Here is a 15,312-nt window from a genome sequence, read left to right on the forward strand (position 1 = left end):
GACGTAAGTTGTTCTGAACATCTCTTCAGAGGTTCTCGTAAAGGGTAAGTGCTGTCAATACACCTCACACGGTGAACTGTAGGCATTACTAAAGGTGTGCACAGAGTCCCTCCTTCCCCTGGTGCACTCACTTTGTATCCATTTTCCTCCCATGCCCACTTTCAAGCTTCTTTCTTCCATCTTGCGTCCAACCTCTAACTATTGTAGAGCAAACTTCAGGGTACTCTATGTCATTTATTTTCTGGATCTTTATGTTTTACTGTCCAACCACTCTAACTCACTCACTGACTGAAAGCTGAATGGCTGAAATTGCAAACGAGTACTTGACTTTGCCTAAATTTCTTAAGTTGGCCTTCGTAAGTTACCAAGCAAAACTAGACGAAAGAAATTTAGTAAACAAAAATGACTTGTTACTTTTTTCTGATTTTTTTTTTCGTGCTCTTTAGCTTTTAATCAAAAGTTTATGTTGGTCTGTGTTGGAAATCCAATAAAATGAAAGGTTCTCTGTGCATATATTTTATAAAAACATATTTCATGCTTTTTTTGATTAATCAGTTACCAGTAAACAGTCAGCTCTTTCAAAATTTGTTTGGCTTACCTCAGTTACAAACGGTGATTTGCCATGAAAAGGTGAATAAAAATGAATGATTAAGTAAAGAAAACTTGTGCAAAACATTAACAGCTATGCTCCGTAGGGGGTTAGTGCTACCAATGGACCTCATGGGGTGCACTGCAGGCATTACTGAAGGTTCAAGCGCCTCAGTGACGTGGTCGGTATGGTCTTGGCCTGCCGCCTCGGTGGCCGCGAGTTCGATTCTAGGGCACTCCATTGAGGTGTGAGAGATGTGTATTTCTGGTGATAGAAGTTCACTGACGACGTGGTTCGGAAGTCACGTATAGCCGTTGGTCCCGTTGCTGAATAACCACTGGTTCCATGCAACATAAAAACACCATACAAACAAACAAATTACTGAAGGTTCTTTGCAGCGTCTCTTCGGCCCCTAGCTGCAACCCCTTTGATTCCTTTTACTGTGCCTCCATTCATATTATCTTCCTTCCGTCTAGCTATCCATAATCTCCAAACAATTATTTCATAGTAAAACTGCGAGGTTTTGCTCCTGTTACACCTTTCAAACCTACCTACTGTCTATTTCCTTTCCAGCGCTGAATGACCTCGTAGGTCCCGGTGCTTGGGCTTTGGTCAAAACTCTAAATTCCGTTCTTAACCGCTAAGCAAGTGGACAAGTTGTTATCGTAAAAGACTATAAGTTAAGACTAGAGACAAATGACTGTGACAAGACATTCTCGATCTCGGGTGACAGACATCGTGCGCATACAGGTGTCCTGTGGCCCGGGACGATTGGACACAATGGCCAAATGTGTACTCTTGACTCACAAATAGGTCGACACCCTCGTTCTAACACTAGAGTGTATGTGTGTATGGTGGGATGGCCGTAGGGTAGTTGCTTTTGTTCCTGTCTACTGCAATTTCCTAGTATGGTACCTTTGATAAAACAGAAATGATAAAAGATTAATTCTAGTGGAGGATTTCTAGCCGGCTATGAGAAGTCAAGGCCCAAGAGGAGATGACCCAAATGCAGGGGGCGTTCCTAGACATTTTGGGGCCCGAGGGGCACAGTCCCATTTGGGGCCCCTCTTATGGGGTGGGAGGCGAGCGAAGCGAGCCAGAGCAGCAATTGTAGGATCATTTTAAAGGCACTTGTAAATGGAAATTTCAGAAATTTTATTTCTTTGACATAACATTGTTGTTACATTTTTGTTCACAAAATTGGAAATTGGGGCCCTTTAATGGGTCCAAATATAAATGGGACCCTTGACCATTTTGGGGACACTGGATTTAGTTTGTCCTGTCATGGCAGCAATGGTTAAATTTCGCATTTTGGGACCCCCCCCCCCCCCTCACTTATTGGGGCCCGGGGGGCGATTTCAAACAGCTCCCACCTGCATCCTGTCGGACACCAATTGTTAACGATAGAATTTGACAGAAATGTCCAATCAACGGAAGGGTGCGGCTACAGACTTTAAATGATGAGTATGAACAGTAGGAGGTTGAAGAAGAAGCCAGACAAGATACAGCTGCATTGGGATCCTTTGGAATCGAAGGGCAATTATAGAGACGAGCTTTGAACACATTAGTTAGTCTAAGAACCCGAATGGAATGGGGGAAAAAGTGGATCGTACAAAACTATCATAAGCCGAGGACAGTATTGAAAATCATCTAAATCGATTACATAAACTGTAATAAATCTCAAAAAATGACTAGCTTGGCAGAGAAATAACGAAATACAGAAAATTTCATAAATAAAAACATAAGTCAGTGAAGCAAACTTAGCAAAAGAGTGTTTTGAGGGAAATCCTTCACAATTGTGCTGCCATCTGGAGGTCAAAGTGTCTATGAGAGTGATGCCACCTTTTATGCAAAGTAACTAAGACGCTGATCATTTTTGAAATAGTGCAATCAAGGCCATTTTAGTCCCAAGGGTAATATACATATTCTGGTCTTTCTTTCACTTGCTTTTCGTTATAAGTAAATAAATTTCCTACTTGCCTTCTCTTGTTTTGCACGTCATTTAAATTGTTGTTTACATCTGAACTGGCCATACGCGTGAATCCTGTCATGAATTACCATATACAAAATACACAGCATTGCTATTTATGATAGTTATTGTTAAAAACAAACAAACAAACTATATTTATTTCTCTTATGAAAAGTTTAATTGCTGAATGAAGTTTCAGCAGAATGGGAATCTTAGAAAAATACCTCGGTCGACAGTGTCTTAGTCAGACATTTGAGGTGTCATGGTTACGATGATCTGATCAGGAAATATGATGACCGAAAAGCTTGAAGGATAAAGCTTCATTATTATGAATTACATTTTTGTTATAATCGCTATGCATAATTCTGTAGCTTAGGGTAGTGCACCCTGATGTTTTAATTTTACTTTGTTGCTTTAGTTCTATATTGATATGTCATAATGTCAATCGTTGGGGAAAACCGGATTACTTCGAACATCCTTGATGGCATTCGGTTGGTTACCAATTAATACCACCTCCTGGAGTCCTGTTCGGAGTGCAGCGCAGCAGAGACTGGAAGGACCACAGTCCCGCAAAAGGAGACAGCAGCTGTTATTTTTAGACTTCTCCCTACTTGGTTTTACAAAACTGTCTCCTTGGCTGAATGAAACAGTAGTGAACTTGGCAAACTCGGTAGTTTGATGCCAAGTTGACATTATAGTGGATCTTGGGGAGAAAATGATTATGAAACTATAAAGTAAAGTAGAAACAGGAAATCTTTTATCGAGGGTAAATGGTACCGGTAGTTTGATGCAAAGTTAACGTTATAGTGGATCTTTGGGATATAATGAAATGAATTTATAAAGTAAAGTAGAAACAATGATACTACCAAGAGAACTCATTAGAAAAGGACCTCATTAGAAAAGTATAACACCCTCGAAATGGATCGTGCTATTTATCAGAATATTGTTAAACCTTTATTGGTAGAAGATCCTCTTCCGGTAATAAATTGGATGAAGCGGCATGGACTTTTAAGAAGAGAGTTGAAGTGCAAGCACTGTGATAAGAATATGGAAATGGACTAACCGTTCTGTACTACAAGACAAATATGCATGGAAGTGCCAGTTTAAAGATTGTGAGAAATATAAGCAATATGAAAGTATTCGTAAAAATTGATTTTTCTTCCGTTCCAAACTTTCGTTGCAGAAGTGGGTGGAAGCTATTTTCTTTTGGTGCGAACAAACAAGTGTAACTCACTCAGTTAATTTTCTGAATCTTTCAAGAGTGACTGTGATTGATATTCACAATTTCTGTCGTGAGGTGTGTTCTCAATACTTCGAAAACAATCCAATCAAGCTAGGTGGATCTGGTGTAACGGCACAGATTGACGAGTCTTGCTTCTCGCACAAACCAAAATTTCACAGAGGACGGGCACCAAGCAAACCCCTATGGGTTTTTGGTATTGTGGATACCTCAACGACACCGTCTTTAGGATACATGGAAATAGTCGAGTCTCGGAATGCACTTACACTATTGCCAATAATTAGGAAAGTCGTTTACCCTCAAACAATGTACATAGTGATCAGTGGAAGGCTAATTGTAATATTGAAAAAGAACTAGGTCTGTCACATCATACTGTCAATCATTCTATCAACTTTGTTGATAAGACTACCGGTGTGCACACGCAAGCAATCAACAGCTACTGGAATAAAATAAAAGCACATATTAAAAGCATGTGTGGCTGTAAACGAGAATTCTTAAACTCGTATCTGCAAGAGTAAATGTGACGTGAAAGAAATAGTACTAATACGTTTTATGCTTTTTGCGGTGTTATCGCTGACCAATACAAATTAAATTAGTTATGGATTATATCCTCTGATCTTCATCTACATCTCTATTTTTTTTAAACTTTTTACTTGCATTTATGTATTTATAAATAAATGTTCTGCATTTTTACTTTTGTTTCTGTTTCCATCACTTTTTTCGCTTGACTCAAACAATGGGTTAATCAACTTTACAAGTTTGATTATGGGGTTATTCAACTTTATAAGAGCACCCTGGGGTTATTCATCTTTACAAGATCCGAGAACTCAAAGCTCCAACTGCGGAGCAACTAACATGAGCCGTACCAAAGGTCGATTTATACCATTATAACTACTACGTATGGCTTTCATTCTCTTTTGGCAGGAGGTAGTAGCCTAGAAGGATAATGTCCACGAGTCTTGGTGTTTGCGCCTACTGAAAGTCTTTTTATAACTGCATGAATTTAACAGCCAAATATCACCATGACTGATTACAAAGAAGAGCAGACAAATGAAATTGAGGCTCTCGAGTCCATATATCCAGATGAATTTGAAAGTAAGTAAATGATTAATGACACTGGGGACCGCAACCTAGGTAGTCTAGGAGACCCGTGGTGACTCGATTGGTCAGTACCCTAGTTAACCTTACCTATAGGCTAGTTTATTAACTTAGGGTATTGCCCTTATAGGTAGTAGTAGCCAGAGATTAATAAAATCTACGCTGCAATTTAAACCTAGCATTAGACCCAGTACCTACTATGTACGTACCCCTAGGTATAACTTAAAGTAAAATACGGAATGGCCACCTCTGCCATAGCGCGACCACCTTCCTGGGAATCGGAAAATTATGGCCTTAATTTGTGACTTAGGAGAAAAAACTGTTAATCTAAGTGGTAGATCTAGGGTACTTAACCGCAGCGGCCTAGACTATGACAGCTGCGGTTTCTCTATGCAGCTTTACTTACTGAACAAGAATTTTAAGTGATATTTATTCGGAAGACTGTAATTAACCCCCAGGGGCCAGTACTACACACGGCGAAATACATTGGACAGCCCAATCCCAAGTGGATGTCGTATCCGCAGTTACGTTTCCTTGCAGTCCGTGCGGAGTGCTTCTGTAGAAATACCATCTAGCTACCTAAGTACCTACCTAATAGTGACTTGGCAATTATCTCTGTGGAAATTGCAGTTTCATGTGTATTCAGGGCAGAGAAGAATTTTTATAGGGTAAAATGGCTGACCTCTACTAGTATAGTGCAACCACCTTCCCGAAAATCAGAATTGTGGACTAACCTAATTTGCAACTTGGGAGAAAAAAATTACGGTGTTTCTACAGAAGCTCTCCGCACGGACTGCAAGGAACGTAACCGCGGATACAACATCCGCTAGGGATTGGGCCGTCCAATGTATTTCGCCATGTTTAGTACTGGACCCCGGGGGGTTAATTACAGTCGTCCGAATAAATATTACTTAAAATTCTTGTTCAGTAACCTAAAACTGCATAGAAAAACCGCAGCTGCCATAGTCTAGGCCACCGCGGATAAGTACCCAAGATCTACCAAAATTACTTCTAGAGGAAAGTAGAGGTCTCGAGGTGTTGCTTCAACGGATGCTGGCTCTTGACTATCGTCTATCCTGGGTTACACGACGTTTTAAAGTACTTTTATCGGGAAGGTGGTTGTGCTATGCCATAGTAGAGGCCGGCCATTCGTTATTTAAGCCCAATTAGACAGTTACCCTACCCAAACAAATGTTAAAACAGAAAACTACTAGCTACTGCACCCCATTGGTTTGATAATTACAACCATTTTTTGTGCAAAATGGCTGTAGCTATTCAGTACAGGTAACCTGGGTACTATAACATATACGTAGCGCCTCAGTGGCGTGGTTGGTATGGTGTTAGCATCCCACCTCGGTGGTCGCAAGTTCAATTCTTGGCCATTCCATTGAGGAGTGAGAGATGTGTATTTCTGGTGATAGAAGTTCACTCTCGATGTGGTTCGGAAGTCACGTAAAGCCATTGGTCCAATTGCTGAATAACCACTGGTTCCATGCGACATAAAAACACCATACAAACAAATAATAACATATACATAAAAAAAGATGGTAAACAGAAGACATAGGGTAGATGACTGAGCTGTGACATAGCAGCCACCGATCTCAGAATGTGGCCACCTTCCCGAAAAAGTACTAATTGATTGTGCTGTCCTGAGCGTCAGTCAAGAGTTGTGGCCCATCCAGGCAGCACACCGAGACCTCTATGCTCCTCTTGAATTAAGTTTTCTCCTAAGTTGCAAAATAATGTTAGAATTCAAGCACTGTTCGGGAAGTGGCCGCGTTCCGAGAGAGATGGCCGCTATGTCACCGCTTGGTCATTTACCCTATAGGTAAATATTACAAAATGATTAATAAAAGAGGTAAATATATAGTCGAGTTGGCAATTTGTCAGGGTCAGTCTGCGGTGGTAGGTAGTACGTAGTAGTCTTCAGGTTTTACTAAACAAAGGGCAGGAAGAGACATCACCTCAACCGTTTGAGGAGCATATATTTATAAATTAGCTAGATATAAGGGAACATTGTTCAGGCAAATTTAGGGTAAATTATCGGGCTGCGACACATTTCGTAATTCCACCGCGCTATGAACACTTCCAGAAAATGTATTTGAATGCGCCGTCATCAGCATCAGTGAGACTTGTATTCCCTCTACACAGCATGCCGAGATATCCACGCTCTTTAAAGGTTTAATTTTGTTTTTTGCAATCAGCTTGTGTCTTGGGTGATATTTTACCCTTAAACTTTAAGACTAGGCAGTTAGCTTATATTTTTTAAACCTTCATATGACTTGCTGCAATGCACCATTCCTCCACAGTTTACTGTAATTATTCTTAAGAGGGAATTTTATGGTAAATAGTTGTTCTAGTATCCTTCCAATTGAAACATTTCCTATATGACAAATTTTTCACAAATGCTTATTAATGCTTGATAATGGATCTGGTACGCATCCCCTGCGAATAGTTGAAACCCTTATGAAAATCCTTAAAACTGTGTATTTTGTTAGTTAAAACTCAAGAAAAACTCATGAAAAATTCTTACACCTGGCCATTTAATAGTTTTATCACAAAAAGTGCATTTTATAATAAAATCCAACATAAAATTGGAATTTGTGAATTTTTCTCATAGAAAAATACAGCGATTAGGCAAATTTTCTGTGAATAATGGGTATATATGTTCCACAGAAATCCGCAAATACGTGAGTCCACAAATCAGAGTGCACGAGTACGTGGGGTTCACCAACTGATCAAGGACATGTTTCAGTAGAAATGCATCTTAATTTAACTATCCTAAGGCAGCATGCCCTGACTGGGCAGAAAAATGTACGCTATGTGTAAACTATTCTGTAGTATTACCTCAGCCTTTTTCATCTGTCCGTGTGTAAGGGCTGGGAGCTGTCCCTTCACGTTGGGCCTACTTGCCAACAAGATTTGGCGAAACCGGTAATAACAGTCGCTGAACAATTTGTGACAGTAGCTATCCAGTAGTTTTTGGAAATGGCTGTCTTCAGCTTACCTGAAGTATGACTTGTGGCTTAGACATAAATTTTTTTTTTTTTATGTACTATAGCCACAAACATCCTATGCCCTCTTCTTTACCTGACCTAGTTCTTATTTCTTTCAACACTTAGCAGGATACTGCTGCAAAGAGAGTTTCATTTTCTAGTATGTACATATAAGGTTTACAACTACAAAGTTTACTAAGAAGAGTACAGTGGTACCTCGACATACGAAAGGCTCAACTTACAAAAAACTCGAGATACGAAAGCAAATACGAAAAATTTTACAGCTCTACATATGAAAATTGCTCAAGTTACGAAAGGTTGTTGCTGTAAAGTCCCGAGATTCGCCCGGACCACCGAGAACAATTTTAAAACTCCCGCGCCGCCAGCTGAGTAAACTCGCCACCATCCTCCCGCTCTCCCATTGGTTCCTGATGCTAGTCACCCCATAAGATCCTGCTCTCCTATTGGTCAGCATCTACCCCTTGTGCTTTAAGTATTCTATTGGTAAAAGGATGCTGTAAATTGAAAAACTTATTCATGCAATACATTTAATAAAAAAAAAACATTAGGTAAAGATAGAATAAAGAATAGAAATGAATGGTTATTATACTGTTTGGTAGTTTCAGTAGTTGAAGAGAGATAATGAAAATTTATGGCTTACTGTGTATATTCTGGTTGCACATGATTTAGTGTTTTTGAACCACCTGGTCCATCTGTAGCAAAGGCTACAGGGATTCATTTTTTCATGTGGATGTTCCTTACAGTTGACCGCAAGATAAAGAAAAATTAATTTTGTTCATTTCCTGCTGGTTCCATACTTTTCTTTGACCTTTTAGTACCAATTTCAGAAGCACTAGGAGCCGATTGAATTTACAATTTTACAGCTGTGTTGCACCAAAGTTATAACTCGCAAACAACTGATCATTGCTCAAGAGAAACACATAGCCTAATTGTGGCTGGAAGTTGAGACAAAGTTACCTGTGTCCCCCAACAAAGCATGCAGTTCTTTAGTGAAATGTATTTTTTTTTAAATTAAGTTACAGGTAGTCCTCTACTTACAAGAACTCATTTGTACGTTCATTTGGTTTGTAAGCCCAACAAAGTTAGACCAGCCATCTAGTATTGCATTGTAACCTAAGGCGAATAGCACTGTGTGGTAATACAGTATTCTATCAAGAAACTTTGGTCTTTGTCCATAAGCTTATAATGAAAGAAATGTCCATAAGCTTATAATGAAAGAAATTTTTAAGTCTTGCCTTCAAAAATTGACAATGAAATAAATACATGAAGTAAAGTGTATATATTCCATGCAGTACAGACACATTAGTTTGTATCTTCAAAATGTTTGTAGTTTATTATCTTTGCCATGTATTTGATATCTTTTAAATTTCCAACCCCAATTGTGTTATTTGCAGTTTTACCTTTGCTCATATTTTTCTCTAAATGGAGTGGTTGATTGTGGGGTATTGAACAATACTAGCATTAGAGCTCAGAATCATCATTAATGCCAGTTTCACTTATTTTAATAGCTCTTCATTATAGCCTTATGTGTTAGAGATTTGTGTCTGTGAGAGAGAGGTTATTCAGAATTGCTTAATTATCAGACTTACCAAGCACTCATGGTTCTTATATACTCGTGTTTTGTTTTTTCTTTTCAACAGTTCTTGAAACAGATCCTCACCACAAATTCAAGATTAGTGTGAAGTCGGAAGGCTCTGAGCCATATGCAGAATTACATGTAGATCCCGCTGAAATCACCTTACTCTTCGAATATACATCAACGTATCCTGATGAACCTCCAGTTATGGAGATTCTTCCAATTGAAAATATAGAAGATGAAGAGCTTGAAGGTCTAAGAACAGATTTGTTGGCACAGGTATGTATTTTATCTCTCAGGAAGTACTTTTAGAACTCAAATGTTATTTAGTCAAGCAGTTGTTTTGGTACAAAATATGTGCTCATACAAGGTTTCTTTTACAAAAGCTATACGAATTTTCCCAGTTGAAGTGGAAATCCAGATTTAAAAAGGACACTGTTTCTATATCTGATGAATTGTAATGTTGCTGAAAACTATTTTGTATCATTATCTATATATGTATATAAGTGCAATTTGTCTCTGAGTTATTATGAGACGGATGTGTCATACCTCCTTGGCATTCTTTGTCTTTCTTTTGCATTATCAAATGTGTTTGTTCCTACAACTATAATATCCTTCTTCTTCTTTATGAATAACCCTTAAGGTTTGATGCTAAAATTCAGATAATATTTTCAACTCAGGTCCAAGCGGACATGTACATACTGATATGATGCAATCCCAGTCTTACCTTCAACGACTGTGAATGAAAAAGACTATGCCATTGCTTGTCAGGGCTGTGATATTATATTTCAGGAGGACTAAAATTTTCTCCAATGGGGGTTACAGTTGTTTCCTCCAGTATGGAAACATCCAAAGTTGAGAAAACTCATTTAGAATCCAACTTCACTACCTAAACTCCTTAGTTAAATTTTTCTACTGCTACTCAGACACGTAACCTGATGGTGTTTTCTGTCAAAAGAAATAAATATTAAAAAAAAAAAAATTATTTCTTTACAGATCAAATCAATTTATGAAAATTGCCCTCCTCTTGTTCCCTCTTTTCTTATTGTGAGTCTAAACTTTACAGGGGGAATGACTTGCCCATCAAGTGCATTTTGGGTTCCAGATGTGGGCCTGATAAAGTGGGGAAGTGTTTTTCATGTGGGTTTTTTGTCTGGGAGCTGCTCTTGTGAGGATTTAGCTTTTGGGTTTTATTTAAAAATTTTATTTAAAAATTAATAAATTTTGTTACCAAATTTCATTTATGTGATTCTTGAGCTAGAATACTTGGTGCTCTGGAAGGTAGTATTCTTGGACCCTATTTTATTGCTGGTGATATTGTAGTGTGATTGTTTTCTTAGAAAATATGCAGCTGTCTTTACAGTTTTTCTCTCCTTAACGTGAAATATCTAATAAACCTCAATAGGATCTTAGGGCAGTGTATTTTCTAAGGTATAATGGCTCCAGCAAAACCAGGATACCTTTGATAAGCCAATGTTTTATCATGCTCTCGCACAGTTTAGTCAAGATTGAATAATTGACAATAGAGAGTGTTACCTTTATCTCCCAACATCTCATTTTGCTGCACTTAACATATTTAATATCTAAAGATGAATGTATTAATGTTTCAGGCCTTTTCTTCCACCATTATCAGAATGCAGGTAACATCTTTAAGGCATCAGTAAAAGTGATATGAGTGATGGTTTCCTATTTCCAACAATTTTCTTCATACTCTTCTTGTCAGCGTACATAATCTCCAGTCATGATTGCTGTTTTCAATGAGCCTCCTTCAGATGTTTCTATTTTGACTGACTCATTTCATAATTGGTTTTGGCAGATTTTTATAGTTGGCTCATTTCGTGGTTGGTTTTGGCAGATGTGTTATGGATGGATGCTCATCCTGACTCCAACCCTCCCTGGCTACTAATTTCTATTGTCATATTGTATGCTTGGCCATGTTTCATAGCATTTAACTCAGTAGGGAATTTCCAGCATTGTCTCTAGCATTTGCATCATTAAAACAGGTTAAACAAACTGCTGGATTGTAGTGTTCTTCATTCTAAAAAGAATGACACATTGAAGTAATACTTCTGCACCTTTGAACTGGTCATTTTATCTGACCCATGGGCATTTAATAACTTAGTTGATGCAATCCCTGCCCAACTTACAACCAAAACCATTGGAGAGGTATTTTAATGCTCACCACCTGGCATAGTATGTAATATTTATACAGTACCATATATTCTTTATCAATATATAGTCTCGTTAAGTTCTTTTAAGAGGTACTCATACAAGGCAGTTGTATATAACTATGAAATTTGACAGTTTTTATTGAATTGTATTTAAAATGCTGTAATTTTTTCACTATATTTTGGTTGCATAACGGAAATTTTCAACTATTATTTTTTCAAAAAATATTAAAATATTCCTGAAATTAATAATGATCCAATTGTTTATAAATTTTATTTGGAAATTTTCAGTGTGAAGAAAATCTTGGAATGGTAATGGTCTTCACATTGGTATCATACTCATTGGAGTGGCTTACAAATCACATGGAGAGTATAGCACGGTCTGCCAAGGAAGAGCTAGAACGGAAAAAATTGGAGCAAGAAGAAGCAGAAAGGGTAAGTCTTTTTCTCTCTAGTTATTAAATTATATTTTGTTCGTGCAACTTACCTGACAGATATATATATAGCTGTATTTTCTGAAGTCCGACAGAATTTCAAAACTCGCGGCACACGCAGTGGGCGGCCAGGTGGTAGTACCCATTCCCGCCGCTGGGAGGCGGATATCAGGAACCATTCCCATTTTCTATTCATATTTTTTCTGTCGCCGGTGCTGTAAACAACTGTTTGCAGTACCTCCGCCTAGGATTTTTGGATTTACTCGTATTTAAGTATCTGGATTGTCTTTTGGTTATTGATTCTGGATTGTTGGATTGGCATACGCAATAGTGGACTGTTTTTTTTATTTTGGATTGGCTTTTCTGTAAACGTGATGTCTGGATCAAGTGCAGTGAGTTTCAGAGTGTGTGTGAAGAGTGATTGTAAGGTGAGGCTACCTAAATCATCGGTAGATCCCCACACAGTATGTATGGGGTGTAGGGGACATGTATGTTTGTTGGATGATCGGTGCAATGAATGTGAAGGATTGACCGATGATGGATGGAAGGTGTATGATTCCTATCGGCGTAGATTGGAACGCGATAGGATCAGGTCTTCCTCCAGGAGCGGTTCTACTAAAGGTAAGGGAACTAACATTTCACCTGCTTTAACACCTGTAGAATTTGTATCTCCTAAACCTGTGATGTTGCCTTCGGGCCCTGATTCTGTGTCTGGAGAAGGTAATGCCCTTTCTCTGATTTTGGAGTCGTTGCGTACTCTTGAATCAAAAGTGTTGGCCTTAGAAACTGGCTCGGTGAAAGTGTGTGATCGTGCCCCTAGTGTTGTGGAGGGGGCGTCAGATCGGCCCCATAATGCCTCTAGGCCTAGACCGCTATCGGACTCCCAGGACTCAGGGAGTGGATATGTCGAAAGCCGCAAGAGGGTTATGGGGGCTCCCCACTGATCTGGCGTCCCTTCGGCAGGCCATGTTGCAAGTTTCCAGGCTGCCAAGGAGCGCGCACGGGCGTGTATCCTTAAGGACTGTTTTTCGTCCTCCGAGGCGTCCTCCCCGCGCAAGGGGTGGAGCGCTCGGAGAGACTCGTGTCCTCTGAAAAGGACTTTTCGTAGTGAGGACGCTTCACGTCCTATCTCTCCAGTTTCGTTGCGCTCTTCTGCGGATGCGTATGACGCCTTTCCGCCTCAGAAGAGAGGTAGGATGTCATCCGGTGATGACGCTGAGATGCGCTACAGTCGCGCTTTGGAGAAGCAGGTAGCTGTACCTGTGAGAAGGAAGGAGGCGTCCCCTCGCCCCTCGTCTTCTCGCAGGCTCAGTCCTGCTCCTTCTGTTGGTTCTTCGCCTACGAAGAACATCCTTTTGTCCCATCAGGACCAGTTATCTTCTTTGATGGCTCAGAGGACTCGCCCAGCAGCAGTCGAGCCTAAGCGGAGGAAGGACGTCAGGCTGCCTGTCAAGAGGACGAAGCAGTCTCCTTCTCCCTCTCCGTGTTCGTCTCTTTCTCCGAATGCGTCTCCTTCGGTTAATCGCTGATCTCGTTCTCCTGGTAGGAAAGCTGGTCGTCAGGACGCTTTCGTACCCTCTCGACGTCATGGGCAGGCTGCTCGACGAGACGCTCGAGAGGACGCTCAGGGTGCTTTTGAGGACGCTCAGCAGGACGCTTTGGAGGACGCCGAGCAGGAAGAGGACGTGCAGCAGGACGCTCGTATGGACGCTCGTAGTGACGTGTCTCCTTATAAGGAGTTCGTTAACGTACGGAAAGACGCGTTTTCATACATTCAACTTCCCTGTCAGATATATACTTAGCTATAGACTCCGTCGTCCCCGATAGAAATTCGAATTTCGCGGCACACGCTACAGGTAGGTAGGTCAGGTGATCTACCGGCCTGCCGCTGGGTGGCAGGAATAGGAACTATTACCTTCTAAGGACAGATTTTTCTCTATCGTTTGGACTGTAAACATATGTTTACGGTTCCTCCTAATTTGATTTTCGTGTTTCATCGCCATCGATCTTCTGGGCTGTCTTTTGCAGGGAAGTACTGGGTCTTTGGTTCGGCATACGCTTTTATTAACTTTTTAATGAATTTCGCTTCGAAATTTCGAAGAAAATACTAAGTGAAACTACCGAAATCATCGGTAGACACTCACATAGTTTGCCATAAAGAGAATTATTAATATTTATTGATTATTACATGTAATAAAGGTTACAACTTTATTAAGGAAATATTAAACTCTAATTTCCTACTTTAGGAAGTCAGAAAAGCATATAACTAGATACGCTTACTTTATAAGCTTTAATAGCGTTTGTGCTAACGAGCAGTTAGAGTATTAGCATGTGCTAACGAGCAGTTAGAGTATTAGCAGTACTAGTAGTTGTTGCATCCTCATCACCTTCTTACTCCTCAGAAACTACAAATTTATATATGCAAATTGAAGATAAATGGATAGCTCAAATGCAAGCTTTTAAAAGGTAAGAAGTGAATATAGTGTTCCCCCATTGCAATGGAGGGTGCGTCTGATCGGCTCTGTCTCGCTCCCAGGTCTAGACCTCTTCCAAGCTCACAAGCCCAGAGGAGAAGAATGTTGGACAACCACAGGGGGTTTCAGAGAATCCCCACCGATCAGGCGTCCCTTCGGCAGGTTCTGTAGAACGTCCCAGACTGCCAAGTTCGCCATTGGAAAGGCGTCCTAATGTAAGGTGTTCCCCTTATTATTATCGTGTTGACGGATAAGGAGAAGAAAGTTTCAACGGCGTAGATTCAATGAAGATGCAAGATAATCTCGTCGTAGATATCGGAACCTCAGAGAGATATCTTTCGATAACAGTTGCGGTAGAGGCATTGCCCTATCCTGTTTTCGTCCCCCGTACAAATAGACGGAGGCTCTATCCCATGGGGTTTGAAAGAGTTATTTCAACAAATTCCTCATCGGTACATTTATATGAAAATATATCTATTCTGAGAAGAACGAATTAGATATTAAAGAATATATGTTGATTGAATGAATTATGGATCTCGGTTAATGATTAAACATACATATATAATTTTAATGTATGACACTTACCTGGCAGGTATATATATAGCTATATTCTCTGTTCCACCTGGCAGAAATTTTCAAAACTCGCGGCAAACGCTAGTAACCTATTAGTAGTTCAGGCAACCACCACCCCGTTACCGTGGCGCTAGCGCTAGGAACCGTTCCCAATTGGGCCAGATTTTCTCTGCC

The 15,312-nt window shown here is 39.9% G+C and overlaps 1 protein-coding gene across 1 annotated transcript in view; it reads left to right on the forward strand.

Annotated features, from left to right (window-relative positions):
* The first annotated feature begins 4,696 nt into the window (after positions 1 to 4,696).
* LOC135208753 (RWD domain-containing protein 1-like) overlaps positions 4,697 to 15,312 on the forward strand; it is a 43,038-nt gene continuing 32,422 nt past the window's right edge. The window contains 3 exon segments of the mRNA XM_064241252.1: positions 4,697 to 4,893; positions 9,554 to 9,768; positions 11,949 to 12,092. Coding sequence (XP_064097322.1) covers positions 4,821 to 4,893; positions 9,554 to 9,768; positions 11,949 to 12,092 — 432 coding nt within the window. The 5' untranslated portion in view covers positions 4,697 to 4,820.

This window comes from Macrobrachium nipponense, chromosome 35 (genome assembly GCF_015104395.2).
Source record: "Macrobrachium nipponense isolate FS-2020 chromosome 35, ASM1510439v2, whole genome shotgun sequence".
NCBI lineage: Eukaryota > Metazoa > Arthropoda > Malacostraca > Decapoda > Palaemonidae > Macrobrachium > Macrobrachium nipponense.